Source organism: Eptesicus fuscus, chromosome 4 (assembly GCF_027574615.1).
Source record: "Eptesicus fuscus isolate TK198812 chromosome 4, DD_ASM_mEF_20220401, whole genome shotgun sequence".
Lineage (NCBI taxonomy): Eukaryota > Metazoa > Chordata > Mammalia > Chiroptera > Vespertilionidae > Eptesicus > Eptesicus fuscus.
Window position 1 is genome coordinate 77,982,825 of NC_072476.1, and position 22,735 is coordinate 78,005,559.

General features: G+C 40.8%; 1 protein-coding gene across 7 annotated transcripts in view; it reads right to left on the bottom strand.

Annotated features, from left to right (window-relative positions):
• MAST4 (microtubule associated serine/threonine kinase family member 4) overlaps positions 1–22,735 on the bottom strand; it is a 516,137-nt gene that overhangs the window by 61,162 nt on the left and 432,240 nt on the right. For 5 of the 7 annotated variants that reach the window (XM_054715206.1, XM_054715204.1, XM_054715207.1 and 2 more), the window contains 4 exons: positions 15,738–15,807; positions 9,600–9,678; positions 3,189–3,346; positions 1,220–1,295 (listed from right to left, as the gene is read on the bottom strand). In XM_054715206.1, the coding sequence (XP_054571181.1) occupies positions 1,220–1,295; positions 3,189–3,346; positions 9,600–9,678; positions 15,738–15,807 (383 nt within the window). Of the gene's footprint in view, positions 1–1,219; positions 1,296–3,188; positions 3,347–9,599; positions 9,679–11,257; positions 11,267–15,737; positions 15,808–22,735 lie in introns of all 7 variants that reach the window. The other 2 variants (XM_054715205.1, XM_054715203.1) reach the window with 1 other exon arrangement.

Consider the following 22,735-nt stretch of genomic DNA (forward strand, 5'->3'; position numbering starts at 1 on the left):
GTACCAGGAACCAGCATCTTACACCACCTTGATCCTTTCCTCAAAAAGCTGCACGACATGTGCAAAAGGCCAAGGGGGTTCCCTCGGTAGCATAAATCTAAAATGTCCTTTCCAACGTCCATGTCCTGGCCTGTGATGCCCCATTGCCTAGTCAATACTCCTCACTGTTGGTTGCCTAATCAGGGAGGAGGTTCCCTCTGCGTCCTGCCTCCTCTAAAGTCCTAACCCGTATTAACTACAGTCAGGACCCGCTTCCCCGGGGAACAAGTGACATGTGATAAATAGCTGAAACGGCTTTAATCAATGGCATCAATGTTAGGTTCATTACAAAAAATAAGTACTCTACTCCTGATCTATGAAACCAAAGGTTTCCTTTTGTTCTCTTGCCCAGGGCTGTAAAGGTAGTGGGGGGAGGAAAAGGGACGAAACGGAAAAATTGCCTTCTTCCACATGCGCAGGACACTTTGGTGGAAAAGCCGTGGAAATGAGGTGTCGGAAACTATCCGACAGCAGCTCCTTGCAGCCAGGGTGCCTGGCAACAACCATTCATCCAGGCCCCTCAGGCTCAGTTCAAATCCCTTTTGCAAGCCCTGGCCGGTGTGACTCAGTTGGGTGAGCTCTGTCCCATACACCGAGAGGCTGCGGGTTTGATTCTGGTCAGGGCACATGCCCGCATTGCATGCTCGACCCTCCGTAGGGGGGTGTCCAGGAGGCAGCAGATCAATGTTTTACTCTCACATCAATGTTTCTCTCTCCCTCTCCCTTCCTCTCTCTCTAAAATGAAAAACAAACAAACAAACATATTTTATTTTAAAAATTCCTTTTGCCACTCTAATGGGGAACATGGCACTAATAAGGTTAGATATATAATTGGTAAAGAGATACGAAGTCATAAAAACAAAACATTAGACTAAAAAAAAAAAAAAAAGATTTCCATGACATACCGGGCTTCTAAGGAAGGACACGGTCTCTGCTTAACAAGACTGCGGGCCCAGAGCATGTTCGAGGCCAGTTGGGGCCCGTTCAGCACCAGACTGTGTGGCTAGCTCTCAGCCGTTTGTAAACATGTTTAGTGACTCCATCTTTCTAAGGAGGCTGTGCTGTGGTACGCAGGTCATTTCTAGATTGAACCATTCCATCCCTCACAACCACCTTACGGACTCTAAACCTACAGTGCCTGTCTGTTCCAATGCCAGGCACCTTCAGTTCAACTCATTACCTTTGGGAACCTTTCTTTGTAGACATGGTTCATCATAACTATTTCATGGTCACAGCAGGCGGGAGAACGTCCAGGGCTGCAAGCAAAGCAAATTACCCTTTTAAACTTGCCACAGCGTGAAATGAAAATAAGCCTTTTATTTATAAACAATTGGTTGCATCAAAAGTACTATGCAACCTTTGTAAAAAAAAAAATAAACAAATGTATTAGGTACTAAACTACAAAATCATTCATTAGTGCACCCATACCTTCCCACAAACATAGAGATACCCTCATGAGGATTCGAAAAGCAAGTTCGAGAAGTGGAATGCCACATATTAATTACAGCTGCATGTATAACTCGGGAAACCGTCTTAAACTGAGCTTACATTCTGTATGGAGCATGCACTTGTGCATGAGTTCTGGGAACCAGTTAGTGAACTGCAATATAAAAGCAGATAGGGTGGCCACAAAAACAACCTCAAGCCCATGTGGAAGTGTCTAATTTCACACTTTTATCATACACCTGCGCTCCGCCACGGCCCACTGAAGAGGGTTAGGAGCCTTCCACGCACAGGTGTCAGCATTGAAATCCATTTTCTAGCCTAGCAAACATTTATGTGGGATGCCGAGGTGGGCATTGTGTACAATATGAAACAGGCATACAACTGTGGTGCGTTTTTCTTTATTTCAGTAGAAGGTCTGTGTTTCTTCTTAGTGGTATGTAGTCGTGCAACTTCCGTGTGAGTATTTATATTCCCAGGTGAACATAGTTTGCACTAGAGATCCTAGAAACTCCTTTCATAAAACTAAAGGGCAGCTGTGTAGTAACATACAATGTCATTAAATGCAGGCATAAAATTGGTCTTTTATTCCATATCTCAAAATATTCTAACACATCCTACAATTACCAAATGGGGTGATATTTGTTATCAGTGTATGATACTAAATATGAAGGATACAGAGGGGAAAAAACCCTTCTGAGTAAAATTTAATATTCAATTGTACTCCTGACAAAATATTTTTTATAATAAAACTTTAATATGTCAAAGTGTACCAATTCTATACCATCAGATCTGGTAGTTGGTGGACCCAGAGATGGCTGCCCGATCCCCCTGCAGTTGCTGGGACAGGAGCTGGTCACTTCAGAGAAGGCCTCAGCTGCAGAGTCACCTCACCCAAGGCCACACCCTCCCCGGGGGAGTACATCCAGTAACTGAGGCGGAGATGAAAAGGAAGGGCCATTGGACCTGGAGGTACAACTCTGATGGGTCATGTCACCCCAGGGCTCCCTGTGGGGTCGGCTACACTGTGGGCCTGTGTGGCAGCTACACATCTCCCTGTGCCCCATGCTGCTTCCCCTCCTTCCGCAGGGGTGGATCCCAAGCACTCCTGATAAACATCCCGATCTCTGTTTTAGGGTCTGCTTACTCAACCATCAAACTGCGACTTCTGAAATGAGGTCAGAATAAAACTGGCTCTGTTTTTTGTCAAAAAATTTGAACTACATTGGGTATTCACAAAAATGCAAGGGACACAGACTGCTAACAGTTTGTTCAAAATCCTGGAGAAAAGAATGAAAACTCTCGGAGGGCTTTTGTAATGTAGAATCTAAATTCCACATGTGAATTCAATGTGCTGTCTTTCCTTTCAGCCCAACTTCTCCCTCTTAAATTATTAACTCCTCTTGCACCATAATTCGACCGTCTTGAAATTTCCAAAGGCTAGAAGGTCTTATAGATCCTTTAGCCAATGTAATTACTGCTACTACAGCAATTCGTAAGAATTGTAAGAATTTAAAAGAAAAATAACACGACCTCTTTCAATGGTAATTAATAACATCCTGTGCAGATGGGAAAATCACACGATAGTTATAGCAGTTCACAAGTCAATGAACGCATATATGAATGACAGGACCAAAAGTCTTCCCTTGAAAGGATTGAAAAGAGGCAATCCAATTAAGCAACATTGTTCAATTGGGTCTACACACCTCAGACTTCGGGAACGGGGGCGCAGAGGGGTGTTCCTGCATCTGTTCTCCGTGGCGATGCTTTCGGTAGTACAAAAATGTTTCGATAAGAAGTGTAATTCATCTGGCGTTGGTTGGTATGGTAACTGGTGCAACTTCTCCTGGGAGGAACAGGATGACTAAAAGAAACCAGAGTGAAGTTATGTGAGTACCTTAAAACATTAGGGAAGGGGGATAAATGGTGATGGAAGGAGACATGACTTGGGATGATGAACACACAATACAATATACAGATAATGTGCTATAGAATTATATCCCTTACACTTATATAATGTTATTAACAAATATAAGCCCAAATAAATTCAATTTTTTAAAAATGTCTTCCAATGTATATATAAAAGCATTAAAGCTTGATATCCCACCATTTTACATTGTTTCCTTTTCATGTTATAAGTAACTAGTGCCTACATGATAACGCCTTAATACTTTCTCTGGGAGGCCAAAAGGGCTTCTATATTTCGTCTCATTGGTCTGTAAGATGATTTCCCCAAAGAGTTTCCTCTCTGGAGAAAACCCGGCTCTGAAAATGGATAGGACCCAGTCAAAGCCAAAGCAAGAAAGTAACAATTGGAGTGAGAATTTGGGTGCGTTAAGTGACAGATTAGCTCTCAATGGAGTACAGTACACTTATTTCTACTGTGGCTTATAATCAAGCACTGTGACTGTGACTTGCATGATGCGTGATCATAAATTAGGAGCTGAGATCTCTTTATAAAGCATGCTGCCCTTTGATGCAACTACCACTGATATGTGTCCTGGGTGAAAAAAGGAACAAAAAAAGATTCTTTTCTCAATAATGCCATTGTTTTAAAAACTGGATTTTTTTTCCTTTTTTCTTTGACTAAGACTGTCATTTTTTTAATAGCTTTAGTGGTGGCGAGTTTTTAATCCCTTGAGTTTAGATTTACTCTTTGAAAATGTTCATTCAATACTTGGAGCAAGGTAAGGTAGGAAAGGTGAATGGTTAAATCACACTGCTTTTAATCAATCGGAAGAATAAAACTAAAAAGCAGAGACTGATGTTTTTATTGGATGATGAACTCTGTAAGCAATTCTAACAAGAGACTGATAAATTTCTGAATAATAGAAACATGGTTAGAATAAACATATTTGGAAAGATACCACTCATTTAAAAATTCAGTTATAATAGGCTTTTTTCATTTAAAAAAGTCATTAGGTTAAGAGCACACTTCATAAACCCTGAAATCACAATGCAGTGACACTAGAAATGCGTGACTAGAGCTTAAAAATATCCTGATGCCTGGAAATTATAGACCACTGTACCAAGTACATACAGAGATAAAGAGAGATTTTTCTAATGTAATGATATTGTTTTATAAACCATTAAAATGAGAACACTACTAGACAGGTTTATGAGATAAACCAAAACTCCATTCAGAAAGTACAGGCACAGCCTTTAAACCCTTCACTATGAAAAAACAACAACACTCGCATAAATGAAGTCAACTCAAGAAATAGGCAAAAGAATAAAAACCCAAGCAGGAGAGAAGCAGCTGTGATAAAAGCAAAAATAAGGAAATTAACAATCAGAAAAAGAGAATTAAGAATCTGTACATATATCTCAAAGGTAAATCCAGGCCCCATAATTCTGTATCTAAGATTTCAAAACCCAGAAACCCAGAAGTTAATTCTTAAGTGTATAGTAATCCCCTTTGATGGCAAAGCACCAACTGAACCGATGGCAAGCTACTTAAAAATGTGTATTTAATCCACTTAGCGTGAATGTTGACTCAGGTTGCTGTAGAAATTTAATATATTTGGTTATGAGCTGCTGGGCCAGTTGCTGCTGGGCTGTTGTGTACAGTATAGGGATCATGTTACCTTTCTAAAATGTGAAAATTAATTCCAAGTTAATTTGTAGCAGGCTCCAGAAGTTCACATAAGATATTATGCTCTTGCATGAGAATGATCCCAAGAGACTCCAAAGCAGGTGAGGGGGAGGAGGGTTCTTTCTGTGGAGGGCGGGAGGAGAAAGGAAGGGATCGGGTGGTAGGGGCTTTCGTAGTATAGTTAGCATTTTATTTATTAAACAAAATAAAAATGTATCTTTAAAAATAGTTGCAGCAAAGGTAACAAAAATGTTAATAGGAGTTAATGCTAAGAGGAAAATAATGTGGTTATGCCATATACAGACATATAACTGAACTCCATAAGGAATGTGTACTAGGGAATATGTAAAACAATGGTGCAGGGTGTGAGTCCTGTATCTTTAATACTCCACAGTATTAAAGAAGCATGGAAGCTCGGAGCTGCTCTGGGGAGAGCCTCATCTCAGTGAGAGCAAGCGAGGTGCGAATGGAAACAGGTGACAATGGGATGAGTCCAACTGGGAACAACTGCAGGCCCCCAAAATGCCCTGGGGAGTCAAAGGCACCAAATGGGGCCCAAGCAGTGAGTGGATATGGGACAACAGAGCAATGCAAGGCTCACTTTCAGTGGCCGTCAGAAATGCAAAGCCAGTGGAGAGAGCATCCAGGACAACAGAGGGTGTAGGTACTGCCCCCCCCCAAGACCTCATTCCCCATTGAAAAGATACCTCCACTGGTCAAAACATCCTTGGAACACCACTTTTACAAGAGTTTCAAGAATTAGTTTCTTAATTAGCTGAGCTCATTACTTTACATTTTTAGCATGTTCTCTAAGTGTGGTCCCAGTGAGTCTCACCCAACTAGTTTGCATATGACCTTTGACTGTATCATAAGTCAAATTCACTTTCAAAGAGTGAAGACTGACACAAAAACTGTGCTGCTAGTTCTCAAGGCAATAAGAAGTTACCCCAAAATGTTCTTAGTAATGATATCCTATACAATAAAAGGCTAATATGCAAATTGTCCCCCCAACCAGGAGTTCGACTGGTAGTGGGGCCGGCTGGCCAACCGCCCGGCCCGTGGCCCCTCCCCCTTGCCGGCCCTGACCCCGATCGGCACCCCCTACCCCGAACGGGGGCAGGGGCAGCCCACCAACCACCTATGGCTCCACCCTCAGACAGCCCCACCCATGATCAGCTCCCCCACCAAGATCAGGGGCAGGGCCGGCTAGCCAACAGCCCTTGGCCCCTCCTCCCAGATGGCCTGACCCCACCCATGCACAAATTCGTGCACTGGGCCTCTAATCATTCAAATAAGCATTTAGTCTCTCAAGATAACCATTTTGCAAAGGATAGTGTTCATATGCATGCATAATTTTTTACTTGTTATCTATTTCAAGTAATACCATTTTAGAGTCACATCTCATATTTAAGGCATATTCTGATTTCCTCTTTCCCCTAGCAGAAAATAATTTATCTGGTAAGAAATATAAGGAAGGATCCTCCCATTGCTGCAATTCCATATGACTTATTTTAAAATTAAAAATTATGAATGTTATCTGAATATTCTTTAAAAGTTCCACAAATTAATTTTAACTTCAAAACTTGAAGTTAAAATAAGTTGCAACACTAAATATTCTCTGGAAGGACCGATTAAACTTCATATGATCAAATCTTTCCAATTTAGGAACATAGCATTTTTAACACTAGCCAGTTTTGCAGTTTCCATAATATCCAAGAACAAAGACATGATATTTACATTCCAGCATAAGAAGTTCTGGAATTCAGCTAACAACACAATTGTCTGTAAAACTTACACTATATTTTCAAAGTGTTTGTAGTTTTATTTGTATATATTCTGTATTTTTATTTTAAAAATAACTAAAATGCATTTCTGATTGACTAAATAACTTAAATGAACCCAGAAATAAAGAATCTAAAAGTGATTCAGATTAGATTTAGAAGAGAAGAAAAAGAGACTAATAAGCAATTTTGCTAAGTTTTTGGCCTAATATTTAAGATACAAGAACACAAAGAAACTGAGGAGAATGAGAAGTAACTCTTCAACTTTTCAGTCATAATTTTCAGCAACAACCGATAGGGAGAAAAGGCAGCTGAACCTCTGTGTGACAGCACCTACACTCCACAAATGAAAGAGTGCCTTGTGTCCTTCGGCAAAGAGAGTAATTCTGAAAGCTAAAATTTCATTTTGAAGGACAAAACAGGAATAGGAGGTCAACGGTGATATGCCACTACTTCAATAAAATACACACAAGAGAAAAGCTGTCTTACCTCTGGCCAGAAGCTGTTAGAAACACCGAGTATGTGTGTGACTAACCACTGTCCCAGGGGGCTCTTCCTTAGGCACATATGGAAGTCAGGGACAGCAGGGACTCCATTCTGACAGATGGCTAGGTCAAGTTTATAAATCACAAGGTTTGTTTGAAGAAACACCATGTAAATTCCTTAAAAAGAGCCAGGAGCCTGAGTCTAGCTCATTTACTGTGTTCTTAGTGTTAAAACAAGGGGGTCGGTACACACAGCCCCTCAGTCCATTCTCTGTGCCTCACATTTTTGATCCATAAAATGAAGAAAAAAATAGCAACTACCTTACAGGGTATGCTGCTAGGATTAAATGAGCAAATGCATTACAAATAATTAGACTAGTGTCGAGCACATAATAAGTATTTATTTAAAACTTGTTTTTAAAAATTATTTCTACCAAACACAGCCTGATTCTATGTAGCTTATCCTTTAAAAAAAAATAGGTACACTTTTAAAAGTGGTGCATGATTTACTAGTTGGAGATAGAAAAAGAAAGATCCTGTACTCTTCCCTGTTTTTCTGGCAAAAGAGAAATTTCGATGTTTCAATTACAATAAAATTTGACTGAATGGTAAAACAAGGCAGTATAGTTGAGATAAAAAAAAATGACATGGAGTCAAAGGACAAGATATACCTTTAGGGTCTGGGGAGGATTAAATGAGAATATGTATGGAAAGCCACTGAACAAAGAACCACGCATTCTGTTTATTGGTGACTGGTTCCTAATTGGAGATGCCCGAGGTCTAGGGAAGAATAGCACTTACAATTTAGAAAATGCCACTTTTGTTCTTTTTGGTCAATAAATTTTGGCATTTATTTTCACACTGTGGTTGCCCATGTTTTCAACATCTAAAATATGAGCCAACAACCAATGACAGTTACTGACACATTAACTGAGGGTGACTTTACTGTCACTTAGTGACCTTCTTATCCACTGAAGCCATTTAGGAGTTTCAAGCATCCTTTTCTGCTGTGAGAAGGATGTGCCATTGAAACTACTCAAGGTTGTCAGGATGTTTCACAAAAATGACTTAAGTGGACAATAAACTCATATACCACAACAAAATGGAATAATGGGTAGGAAAATAAATGACCTCCCCTCAATAAAGTGCTATAAGGAAATGGTAAAAATAATCCAACAGATTTTAGTAAGGCACTTTTAAAGGGGCCCCCCAAACCCACATATTTTGCATCTGGAATTCGGAAACATATAAGATAGTAATGATACCAGTTAGATTTTATAAATTTTAATTGTAGTTTCTTTTCAATTTAAGTGTTATTAAGTGGCTGACTTTATAATGCTTAATTAGCACGGTACTTGGGTCTGTGAAAAAAAAAAAAAAAAAAGTAGATGTACAGCCCTCCTCAATAAACCACAGATTTTGACAAAATGGAAATGAACCAAAAGGGGTTCTAAAATCACCAGGTGACACTCCTGGCTGGGAGAAGAGCATTCGGACCACCCATGGCTATTCACTGAACGCATACAACATACCAGGTCTTTATAAATGACCAGCTTCTAAGGCTCTGCAAAGACAGAGGTGCCACAGCATCACTAATTTAAACTGAGAAAGCATCTATCTAACCTGCCGGGTCGTTTCCAGGCATTATTAGGGCTCTTGTTGAAATGCTATGGCTTGGAGCAAGAGAATATCCTCCTTCCTTTATCGTTTTTCATGGTCTCATCTTGTCTCTTTCTTTATCTTAAGTTCTTTAAACTCTCCTTAAAAGGAAGTTCTTATCCAGAAGGCACAGACAAATTTAAGGCTGGCCATTTTTTTTTCTTTGAAGAAGAAAAACAAACAAAACAAAAAAACACCCCAAACAAATACTCTGTGCATCTGACCCCACAAGAAAACAAGACCCAGGCCATCAAATGGCATTGTCAGTATTAATATCACTGGCGTGGAACCAAAGCAATAAAACTAGACTGTGTTTTCCACCCCGAACTACACATGGTATGAAAAGGAAAGCTCCTGATCTTCAAACTTGTGATCCTGGGACTTACTCAATTGGTGCGCCATAGCGTAAAAAAAAAAAGCTTGCTGCCAAAAGGAGGTCCTTTTTATGTTTGTTAGCTCATCATTTGATGCATAACCTATTCAGAGTGACAGACATACAGCATTTATCCTCTCCTCCCAACCCGGAAACACCCAGAGAAAACCCAGGCTGCGTAGGAGCTGTGGGTGGTGAGGGAGAGGGGAAAGTCAGACACTCACAGAGACGGTGGAGCTGGGCGTGTTTGTCCCATAGCCAGAGGAGGGGAGAGAAGCCAAGGACCAGCGGCGTCCATCGGTTCTGTTGAGAAGATGAGATTAGTTTAGGCCAACAGTGGAGTGCTGTGACCCGGGAATCCCAGGGAAACCAAGTACTTTTAGGCAAACCAATGACACAAACATGGTCAGTGAGGATGTGGAAATGTTCAGCAGGGGCCAGAATAAACAAAAATTATACAGCAGGTTGACTTTTATCTCAACTGAATCAATACGCCCAAACAAGGAGAAAGTGAATGGGTTGATCCATATTATCGATCTCTCACTAATACACTTTGACAAAATGAATACCTGGGATAATTACAATGGTCAAACTCAGCAGATTCAAACGAATAAACACAGAAAGGGAGGAGGAAAACACTCTAATCTGGAAACTAATAATGAGGGCCGTGATCTGGAAGGGCCTGGATTCCACGTGCTGCAAGCCGATGGGGACTTTCCTCACACCCTAAAGACAGTTCCGCTTATTATTTCCAAGGGACTAGTCCTACGCATGCTGCCTGGGGAAGAAAGGATCAGCAGGCTCATGGCTGGCTCAAGCCTTAAGTGGCAAATGTCTCTGGCACTAAGAAAGTGTCTGACCTTATGCTCAGAATCTCTTAAGAGTGATTCCATTCTGACATGACCTGGCTTTAGAAAGTGTTTCAGCTAAAGCCTCTTGCAGAGTTTATGCGTATGCAGCCAGCTCTAACTGACAGCGGGGGCAGATTAAAGATGTGCTAGGGACGAAACTTAATGCAAAGAGGGGAGTTGTCCGCCCCAGTCTTAGAGCCAAAGCTGTCAGGAGTCTTAAAAGAGAGTCGTTTTAGGCCGAAACCGGTTTGGCTCAGTGGATAGAGCGTCGGCCTGCGGACTGGAAGGTCCCAGGTTCGATTCCGGTTAAGGGCATGTACCTTGGTTGCGGGCACATCCCCAGTAGGGGATGTGCAGGAGGCAGCTGGTCGATGTTTCTCCCTCATCGACGTTTCTAGCTCTCTATCCCTCTCCCTTCCTCCCTGTAAAAATCAATAAAATATATTTAAAAATAATAATAAAATAAAAGAGAGTCGTTTTACCTCCAAATGGTGATGGGATGGGTAGCTCTCTGGGTTGAATGAATTAGGGTCATTACATGGGTCTCAGATGAGTTAATGAAGTAGTAGAGACAATACTGTTGTGAGACACCAGAAAGCAAATTTTCTGAACTCTCTCACCTTCCAGAGCCATTGCTTTATTAGCGAGGAGGAAACAGGAAAAACATGCTCTATAAAGAGCTACACTGCATCCTCAGATGGAGTGTCAAATACAGACTTTTTATAGTTGATGATTATATTAATTTACTACATGAGAGATGAGAGTGGACCACGTTTATCAGACATATTCACCGTAAGTTGAAGTCAGGGAATTTAACAGCATTAGACTTGAATTTGAGAAATGTCACAATTAGATGTTCATGTAAAAAAACTGACAGTTCAGCCTAAATTACGTTCAAGGGGAAAATGTAATCCTAGGCTACCATGGATACTGCCTCCGAGAAATGCAAATGGTCCACAAAGATGAAATGGAGAGTTCCAAGTGGACAAATCACAGCAGGACTACAATGTGAAGATTTCAGTAACATTTACCTGTCATTTCTGTGACCATGATTGGAGTACAATTGAATCAAGAATGTTTTAAGAGAAAGAAGCAAAATAAGATGTTTGTAAATATACCAGAGAGAAGAAATGGGGAAAATTAAGTCATATGTTCTTTAAAAATATTTTTAAACCACTGAAAATGTTCAAGATTTAAGAAGAAAACAATTACAGTAAAATGCTTCTAAAGATATCAAACTATCAAATAAAAGGACACAGGGTGGTCCTGTTTTCTTTGGCTACTTATGACAGACTTAAAAACCAATGCCTGTAACTTTAGAGTTTAAACACCTCCAATTTTTAAAAGCAAGAAAAGGCTATGATTTTAAAAGGATTACTTAATCCAGTGGTCGGCAAACTCATTAGTCAACAGAGCCAAATATCAAGAGTACAACGATTGAAATTTCTTTTGAGAGCCAAATTTTTTAAACTTAAACTTCTTCTAATGCCACTTCTTCAACATAGACTCGCCCAGGCCGTGGTATTTTGTGGAAGAGCCACACTCAAGGGGCCAAAGAGCTGCATGTGGCTCGCGAGCCGCAGTTTGCCGACCACGGACTTAGTCCATTTAATAGCAATTATCAGAAACTAGTCTCTGGAAAGAGTAAGGGACAGAATTTCCCCCACCATGATTTTGTTTTGTGATTCATTAACTCTCCTTTCCCTCAGGTATCGATGAACTTTTTTCAGACGAATGAACAATTCTAAGAGGAGTCATGTTCTTATTAGTTCTGAAGCATAAATCACATTTGCTTATTCCAGAAAACACACAACCAGAAAGATGTTTAAACAAAAATATGCTCGGGACCTAGTGCAGCCACGGACCAGAAATAATTTATGTCTCATGAAGTTCCCTAAGTTGTCCATGTCTATTTACTCAAATGGAGCACACAGGACCATTGCATTTTTATTACCATGACAACCGCACATTAGAAGTTACTATACATGCTATATATAGTACTTCAGAGAGAATGCCCCTTTCTTCAAGAAAGCTATCTCAAAAGTGCAATTTGGATCCCACTAACAATGTTGTCTTTTCTTTGCAGTAGCTACCAATAAAATGTTATCTGAAGACAATATTCTTGCCAAAACAAGGCTTTTTGAAAAAAAAAAAAAAAAAAAAAAGCTTTTTCTTTGTGGGTGGAAATCTCAGTGTTCTGCTAAATGAAAAAGTAAGAAGGGGAAAACATCTGATGGGAACACGGGATACAAAGAGATGGGCAAAAAAAATCTCAATACCACTCACAAAAATTTAGATTAATATGGTGAACAACAAAGAAAGAATGAAAAGTTCCCATATCAACCTGGCTGTTATAACTGTATGAGAAGGAAGCAGATTTCTTTGTTTAATTGGTATAGTCACCTGGGTGATGCATTTTATATTCTAGTTGAAGTTGGACTAAGCTAATATAATGTAACCAACTAAAGTTCACTCCAGAAAGAATTCTGAACATAACTAGTAGGTGGCTCTGCCCACTGGCGCTCAACAAGTGCCTTTTGACCTGAACTCAGCAGGCAAGTCTGTGCTAGTCATCTGCCTGTGGAAATATATTCTGATATTTAACCTGGTAAATAACAACAAGGCAACTAGGAGACGCACATGGCTTTATTCAGGGCTTATATGCCTGATGAGAGTGAAAGCAATCTATAAAGAATAAATCTCCACAACTTCTGGGAAAGGCAGAACCATGTTATTCTTCCCATCAAGGAAAAAAAAGTAACTCCACGATCAGATGGACTGTAAATCAGTATTGTAGTTAGCAAAGTAAAAATGTGTTTCCTTGCTTTGGACAAAATCAACTATATTACAATGCTTATTTTCATCCTCTTGTTTTAACTTGATATTAAAAAAATTTAACTACATGAATTTTCTCTCAAATATGTATTAGATAATTTGGAAAGCAAGTGTGCCCATCATATTTCTGAGTCTGAAATTAAACTATGACATTACAGAGGATGTCTACAGGGGAAGTATTACTTATCACATGGTATAAGATCAGAAACGATTAATAATCTGATCTTCATCCCTATACCCAAAAGTAATTTGAAAACAGGGCAAACTCTCCTCTATTGGACCAAATACACAAAATAATAAAATGTGGAAGTCTCGGAATGGCATTACTTTTTAGGCTCAGAAATTTATACCAAATGAAAGCCAGTGGAGGACCCGGAGAGGAATTTCCATGTTTTCTAAATGAAACTGAGCTTTAAAATGCAGGGGACAGACCCTAGATAAATAAAAATATGCCAACTGGAGTTTTCACAGCAAACACGGGTTCTATTTACTTGAATAAAAGTTTAAAAAGATGATCACTCATATCCTATCTAAATTAATACTTTCTGAAGAGTGTGGAGAGAGTTCCATCTGGAAATTCATGCAAAATGAACTAGAGGTCTCCCATGATAATCTTCTGTCACGGTTTATGGTTTATTTGTAAAAAATTAACATGCCTGGGGGTTTGTGTATTTTTTTAATAGCTAAGAAACCAGATTCATCTGTCTTCCAGTCACCCACTTAATTATTAGATTCTCTTCATTTTCATAAATCTGGCAGGATTAAGAGGCTATGATTTCTGTCATGTTTAAATGCATGCTGTAATGAGATTGCATTTTTCTTATTACTTAAAATAATTAAATGCATTCTCTTTAAAAAGAAAGAGAGAGAGAGGTGTGTGTTTTAAAGACTATGGTGGGTTCCTATTTGTCAATTTTTAAAAGTTTTTTTTGTTTTCATTTATAAGAGTAGCACCGCCATGAATTAATATTCACTGGGCAAACAGAGGCCTTGTGGGACCAGTTTATTTTTCCACTTTCTTTACAGTGCTTAAAACAAGGAGCTGCCAAAACCGGTTTGGCTCAGTGGATAGAGCGTCGGCCTGTGGACTCAAGGGTCCCAGGTTCGATTCCGGTCAAGGGCATGTACCTTGGTTGCGGGCACATCCCCAGTGGGGGGTGTGCGAGAGGCAGCTGATCGATGTTTCTCTCTCATCGATGTTTCTAACTCTCTATCCCTCTCTCTTCCTCTCTGTAAAAAATCAATAAAAAATATATATTAAAAAAAAACAAACAAAAAAAAAAAAACAAAAAAAAAAAACAAGGAGCTAAAAGTTGGAACTAGAGGAAATCATGGTATGGATCTCAGGAAGTTCTTGGAGTCATGTCTTCATTCCTCTGTGTCCTCCTCATGATGGAGGGCCGAGACCTCACACATGGGCATTTAAACATACAGTGTGTGTGTGTGTGGGTGGGGGGGGGGGGTGCAATGTTTACAAGGGAATCTTACCTACAGAGAAGTCTGAAAATACTGCAAACAGATCCTCTCCTCTGGATTCAGGAATATAAAATGCATTACATGCTGACAAATGGCAGTGAGGACACTGTAGTTTTGCTGGTCAGTAACAAGTGTTAAAACAAATCTATTTTTTAAACTTACCTATGTGTCTTTCAGTGCTACTTTAATCCACTTGAAGATATAGCTAGGTCTCTGAGGAAAATTGGGCAAATATCTAGGGCATTCAGACCATCAACTGAATTTATCCTGAATATTCAGAGACTTCAGTGAAGGGGCATTTTGTTTCCTGTGTGTGTTATTTCTGGGCAGGAAAGGACAGGGTACGTATGTGAGGGACGATGGGGCCAGGAAGGTGGAGGTTTGAATCTGACAGGGTAAAGTACACTAATTCCGTAGACAGAACATAGGAAAGGTGGCTGGGTAGACCTCTCTCACTTGGCGAAATCAGAGTAGAAGATCTGGCCCTGAAAAGTTTCTATATGAGATTATATGCCCCGCTGTCCTTGGAGGGCAACACTTCTCTTGACTCAATGACCCAGACATGAGGCAGATATCCTTGATATTGGTGCCCAATTTTAACTACAACAGAAAACATAAACCTTCCTATGGCTCCTGCATGGCTTTATCTCAGGGGGATCGATCAAATGATGGCTGATGATCTCAAGTAAAGAGGCATCTTAGAGTTGATACCTTGTGACCCCCAAAAAAGTCATTTTTATTTTTTAAAAAGTGCATTTCAAAAACAACAACAACAATGAAATATTGCACCAAGGACACATAGAGGAATCAAGTCCTTATACTGTAAGCTCAGAAAATTCACTAAAAATCTGTTGAGCATTAAGCATGTATAAGGCATGTACTAGGCCTGGGGGAAAAGATGGAAAAGGTCATTTCCTGCTATCACTGGGAGCCCACCATCAAGTGAAGGACCAAGAGGTAGAGATAACTCTAACACGAGGCAGAAATCATCACTAAAACTGTTAAAGCAAGAGTTACATCGAAGTTCTGCGATAGCCAATGCTATCTTTGGCCAGGGGAGTTCAGAGAAGGTCCTATGTAACAAGCAGGACCTCACAAGGCAGAAGGCAAGGGTGAAGGGGGTTCAGGGGAAAGTTGAGGGGAGTGGGAGTGTGGTTCTCTACATAACATTTTATTATTCAACTCACAAGAAGTCCTTACCTCCGTGCAAATGAAAAATGGGCTGAGGCACTGGGGGAGAAATTTCTTGGGCTATCTTGAGGGCTATTGCCTGCAGAGAGAAAGAAGGACAAAGTTTACAACATGATCTTGTTTTTGTATCATTATCCACATCCAGAATCTTCTTCTCTTTAGTAGTAAGTTTCTGTCCCCTTTTGCAAAATGCTTTAGTTTTACCTGCAGCCAGGAATTTGGGTGGAGGGGACAGAGTTCCAGCACAGCGTTCCAAGTATACAAGGTATACGAATCACCTCATTCCCCTATATCACCAGCCAGCAGCCCTCCACATGTTTAATAACCCACATATTCCAGTCCTACAGAATATCGGACACACGAATGTATGGGCTTCCACCCTCCCAGATGTGCTAGCATTTCAAACAGCAGGATGGATGCGGAAGCGTCTGCTTCAAGGGGGCAGGGTGGGATGGGCTTTCTATTTTAGAGAGGGAGCCTTAGTGGCTTTAATTTGTAGTAAACAGAATAAAAGTCTGAGTTCTGGAAAATAAATCCTCCTATTCCCTAGTACATATTTTAAAGGTGGATAGATATGTTAGAACTAGTCATAAACGCTGCAGTCCAGGCCTATGTCTCACGTAGCCCAGGTCAATCTCAGCATGGCCAACGTGGCCCAGTAGGATTCGCCCTTATCAATACTTTCTTCAACAGAGCCCTCTGCTCCTAGGCAGCTGGGCTGTGACTGGCCAGGCAGGCGTTAAAAGCCACAGTCACACACCGGCTGACAGGGGGCCTCCCCAAGACCTTCTGGGCGGACAGAGCACAGACGGACTGCTCACTGTAAGGAGGGCAGCTCCGTGGGGGCCCTGAGAACACGCAGCCGGCTGCTGATCACTGAGAAAGCTTGGCAGGCAGCTGGTGTGGGGAAGCTGAGGACACTCCAGACCACCCTGCTTCCCTCCGCATGTTTAATTAGATTGGCAGAATTATCTGAGGACCCGATGGGGCTGTGGCTGGTTTCAATAAGGAGGTGAGGAAAGGCTGCAAACGAATCCTGTACGTTCTGGAAACAGGGAAAATAATCAGGAAGACATTTTTAATCCTTAACAGCAAGCCAGTTGCCACATTACTGGTTTTGCAATAGAAGTGACAATTGTAATTAGGTGTAAGGAATACAGGATTGCACATTAAAGTCGGTACCTAGTCGCAGAGGTAAACAATTTATTACCTCTGTGCCAAAAGAATAGACCAACACATTAAAGAAGGTAAGTTTACTGTTACCTTGAGGAGTTTTGGATCGGCTACACCGCAACTGAAATTTTTCAATTAACTCAAGGTTGCAAATTTCACAGTGATGCCGTCAACAGATGCCATTAACTTTATGACAGACAGCACAATCAGAGCCATTAACGGGGAAGCACGGAAAAGCCCATGTTTTTGTGGGTAGAGAACCGAGAAGCATTTTCCCCTGCTGCAATCAGGTTTATCTGCCTTTGCATCTGCTATTCCTTGGGCCCCTGGAGAATGGATTCTGTTTCTGCCACCCAGCAATCCAGAACTATTTCTGTCCATTTATCTACACGGCCAAATTAAGTGCTTTCAACTTCTCCCAACAGCCTTTGTTCCCCTCGCCCCCCTCCCCAACTTGGGTGGTACATCACTCTTCATATTCCTTAAAAGGTCTCAATAATTTCAGGGTGGCTAAAAAAAAAAAATTTTTTTTTTTTTTTAAAGAGAAACATATCTACTGCCAGAAATCTTCATGTAAATTTTGTTTTCCACTCGGGAAAAAAAGTTCACTTTGCTCACACCCCATATAGAGCACACTGCCAGTAAATTATTAGGAGAAACAAAATGACTGTTTGAAGCCAAGGCGCTTTCAGAACAATCCCTGCTAGCCTATTCACTCAGAACAAATAATAAGGCCAACGGAACTTGTCACCAGTTCTTAGCCCTGTGCTCTTTGTAAAGAAAGCACTGTGTATGGAGATTATCTGAGACCAACTACACTAGCTACAGAGTGCTTAGTGAATATATTTAAGAGTCGGAAGGAGGAAAAAACAGGGAATTAGCTTAAAATCCTTTTCACTTTTAGAAAGTTTAATGAGTGGTCCCCAGGAAGCCTTGTAACATTTTATAATACACAGTGACCCATCACTTTGAGAATGAATGGGCAGAGATAGAAATACAGAGGCAAGTTAACTTAAATCTGCTAAAGGAAGGAAAGAAGGAAGGAAGGAAGGAAGGAAGGAAGGAAGGAAGGAAGGAAGGAAGGAAGGGAGGGAGGGAGGGAGGGAGGGAGGGAGGGAGGGAGGGAGGGAGGGAGGGAGGGAGGAAGGAAGGAAGGAAGGAAGGAAGGAAGGAAGGAAGGGAGGAAGAAAGATAGATCTTCAGGTTCTGCCTTTCCATCTTATGCTGCCTTTCTAGACCCATTCATTGAGCATGTTCCTCATTCTCTTCTCATGAACTCCTACACAGCTGTAAATAAAACCTAACCCAAATTCCCACACCTTCAACTTCAAGACGATACAGCCATCTGTACTGTCTTACTACTCATAGAGCTTTCTTCTTGTTTCATGTCAGATTGAAAAACTAAATTGAAATTCACACACATACACACACCACATTATTTCAAAGGCTCTTAAGTGTAGTGAGCTATTAGAGAAAATGAGGGTGTTGTGAACAGAATACCTGGCAATTCCTTAAGGACAAGAGACTAGCTTAATTTGAGGGCAGCTCAGCAAGCTGGAGGTAAGAGATGAAATAGAAGGACTCAGGAAGGGGACAGAAACAACCCAGATGCAGGAGAGACAGGCTCCCTGGAAGTAGGAAACTATCACCTACATGTACTGGTATTAGCTAGTGGGAAGCCTAAGGAGATGTGTGGAGGCAAGAGAGAGATGCTAGAGATTTTAACCTGGCATGACTGCGCTGGCTGGGTGGACAAGGGAACGGCTGAGGAGGAGCTAGGTTAAGAAAGACATGGAAAGACAATAGAAAAATGGTTAGGTGAGCAAACCAAGTATAACTGGTGATATACTAGAAATAAGTGAAGAGAAAGGTCACAGACTACAAATGACCCTTGTTTCCAATGTGGGTAGATTGGGAGAATGGCTGTCCCATTGACAGAGAATTTTGAGAGAAGTGGGGTGGGCGGGTCACAGAAGAAAACGGTAGATGAGTATTGTGTAGATTTTTGTCATTTATTACCAAAAACATTCCTCAGTTTTCCTTTGGGAGAAATTACAAGGTTAGCAGATTAGATAGGTAGTAGTCAATCTTTGAAGTCTTTTGTTCTTATTTAAAATAAACATGGATTTCTGTTATCGACACAATCTTTGAAGACTCAGGGACACTATTTAGTAGTTATATAGTGATCAAAATAACCGCTAATTTAGAACAGATCAAATTATAGAGCACACCTTCTATATTCCTATCTCAGAGGTGAGGGCCCAGCTGCTGTGGACAAGCACAGAGCTTCCCCGGATGAGAAGGCAAGATGGATCGAAACCAACGTCCTATACATGACCTTCACTCCTCACAGCACGGCTTTCCGAATTCATCCCCCCATCTGCAGAGCAATACCTGAGAGACCTTCAAATGAAAACTGGTGCCAGTTAATTCTCTGCCCATATGTGCTGCACTTGCTTATAACTCAAATCCTGCTGCTCCCAGGGATTTGCTGCCTCTCGGATGTTTGAGAGCTAGGACACTTTACAGACGGCTGGTACCGCTGCAGATGTTTCTGACCTGGTGAAGAAAACCTTAGCAGTGGTCAAGCGCTGGGTAGGTAATTAACTCGGTGATCCCCAGGGGGAACCAGGGAGGCTAATAAACAAGCAGTATATCAAAATGGTACTTTACCTAATGGCGCTGCACAGGGAGCCTCATTTTCGAGGCAGTTATTGTTAAGAAAGTGATTTCCAGATTAATTAAATTGTTTGATTGCTTTGTAATTAGGCTGGAGAAGTCCTGTGTCTTCACCACAGAGAAACAGGCTGCAAATCTTTTTAAAAGGCATATGCTATACCCACTACAGATTATTAATGTGCTTTTAACAGCTGTCTGTTCGCAAAATGATCGTTTCTGGTTGCCTTGATTTTTCTATCAGGACTGAGGGAATCCAAGAATTAATGATAACTGCCATGTGAAACTCCTAGTGGATCAAAGAGGAAGCCCCCCTTGAATCCTTGTTGTTATTATTGACTGATCTGCCTCAATGACTTGCGATGTTTGAAACCTTAACAATGAGTGTTGTGTTGGAGGTTCTCGGCAATGAACTGGCACTGCCTAAAAACCTGAAGACCTAACTTGACGCGGTCAAACCGAGGATCTTCTTACAGGAGGAATGCCAGTTATGGGGGAACCTCGGGCTGAATGAACTTTCAAAAACAGTTCAAGTCACCTGAGAAGTTTGCCTCCCAGACCCGGCTGATGCAAGAGTTAGAAATCTTCCTTTCACTTAGACAGCTGTCTCAGAAACTGGCTCCTCTCCAGATGTGATTGCAGAATATTAATTAAACCTGGACAGCTGCTCAGAATCTAAGTGGACACAGGAAAACCTTGACTGGCCTTCAGTGGAACTGTCCCTGGGACGCTGTGAAGTGTCCACAGCAGGCCAAGGAAGAGAAGCAGGCTTATCTGCCTGGGTTTTCAAGTAGAGCAGACAAGCAATGAACCAAAGCCTTCTTAAACTCTGGGCTCTCGGAACCTCTTTGGTTTTCCCCGACCCCTCGCTGCTTATTGATCCTCCCATAGCCAGCACCACTACTCACTGCCATCTGACTGGTTCATTTGACAAATACTCATCAGTCCTCCCTCTGGTACATAGAAGGGAATGGTGTGATTTGGTTTACATTGTAGAAAGATCCCTCTAGCTGGGCCCAAAGCAGACAAGAGTGGAAGGGAGATCAGTTAGGAGACTATAGCACAGATGGGTAAGAGAGGACAGGGCTTTGAAAAGGGTGACTGTAGCCCTAACTGGTTTGGCTCAGTGGAGAGAGCGTCGGCCTGCGGACTCAAGGGTCCCAGGTTCGATTCTGGTCAAGGGCATGTACCTTGGTTGCGGGCACATCCCCAGTAGGTGGTGTGCAGGAGGCAGCTGATCGATGTTTCTCTCTCATCGATGTTTCTAACTCTCTATCCCTCTCCCTTCCTCTATGTAAAAAAATTAATAAAATATATTTTAAAAAATAAAATACTTTAAAAAAAAGAAAAGAAAAGGGTGACTGTAGACCTCAGGTGGGTTCTGGATGCAGAACCAACAGGATCTGCTGAAAAACTGGACTTGGTGGAATGGCAGGGAAAGAGAGGAAACAAAAATGACTCTTAGATTTGAGGACTAAGCAAAGGGATAGACAGTGAATTAACTGAGATGGGGAAGAATGAGGGAGGATAGAGTTTGGGAATGTGAGAAAAAATTAAGAGCAAAACTTGAATACCTGGGTAGGCTTTAGTCTCTTACTTATGGAGGCACCAACACAAATAATTTCGAATATGCTAAAATGTACTCATAGTCCACACTGTGTGCAATTATATATAAAAATGTCACATTCGGTTCCAGTTCTCATATGTAACACTTATATTACTTAATTAAACACTTACAAATAGTTATAGTTTTGTTTTTTTTAAATTGTACTTGAGAGCACGGAACAGTTTTCCAGCTCACATTACTTAGTGCCTATCAATAGTCTTAACTGGTTTCAGACGCTCAAACCAACCAACAGTGCTAGGAAGAGGTGTGTAGAGAAGGAAAATTCTATAGGCTAAATACTGCAGTTTGGGTACTGATAACTTCAATCACTCTGTATCCTGTCACCACAGGTCAAAATAAGTGAAATATAATGACGTGCACTATATTCTATTTTTCTCTTCCTCGCACTAATTTGTAATTCTAAATGCTGGTGAGGGAGAAATTCTGGTTATATGGGTAGACAAACAAAAAGTATAATTTGATTTCTCAGTGTCTAACCTAGCCCTGTTATGTATTAAACTAGAAACATATGATTTTTTCTAATTTAATAATTATGTATTAAGTTCTGTTTATGCACAGAGGTTTGAACTACCTGGTAGAACAGATTAAATAGGCAAACAGGACCCAAAAAACTAAAAATCTACTGATAAGATGCATATCTGTACATCATTAACTCTAGACTCATTTTATGAAACCAATTCTGGGTCCTAATTCATGTGAAAAAGAAACTTTCTTAAGCAGAAGTCCCTAAATGTATCAAAATTACTAAAATACTCTCAGTGCACTGTGTTGTAACAGACTCTTAGCAATTGTGCCTGTACTGCTTTCTAAGGAACGGTGATGAAGTGGCAGCGGGGAGAAGATGTAGGGAGTGAAAGAGAGTTGCCCAAACAGGTCAGTTTCTATGTCACACAGCTCTCACAGATGCCTGTTGTCTTCATTTCATGAAGCCGTTCCCCTGGAATTTGTGTCCTGTATTTGAAATGCTATGGCAATGACACGAATCCCTTGGAGATGTGTTATAATGGGTTCTTGAGAAGGTTTGAGCTTTTCGTTGACCTTTCCTTATTACTCTGAATTGGTGTCACATCTCAAGGTGATCCCGGGTAAAGACTGGTGAATGTCAAGAGTGATGAGGAAAGTTGAGTTTTAGTTGTATGTTTTCTTCCCATCTACAGCAATTTATCTTCCCAGCAATAGGGAGGAGATTAATTTTAGCCTTTGCTTAAAGTTATCGAGTAGCAACTGTAAGGTCAAGGAAGGTGAGGTGAGACCATAGCCACTGCAACAGTAGTTTCATGCAATTTGATGAAACTCGATGCAGTCTATTAGCCTGAGATAGTTAATTAGTCTCCAAACTGGGTAAAAGATTGAGGTAAAGAATATAACCTGGGGTATGAATGTTATATTTTTCTGTCTTGCATGAAGGGATTTCAATTTTTTACCATAATTAGATACAAAGAATTTCCCTTTTCACCTAGAAGAGGGATGGATGCTACCAGGAAATCGGTTCTCCTCAGAGTGTTTGCTTCAATTGCTGAGTAATTTCTAT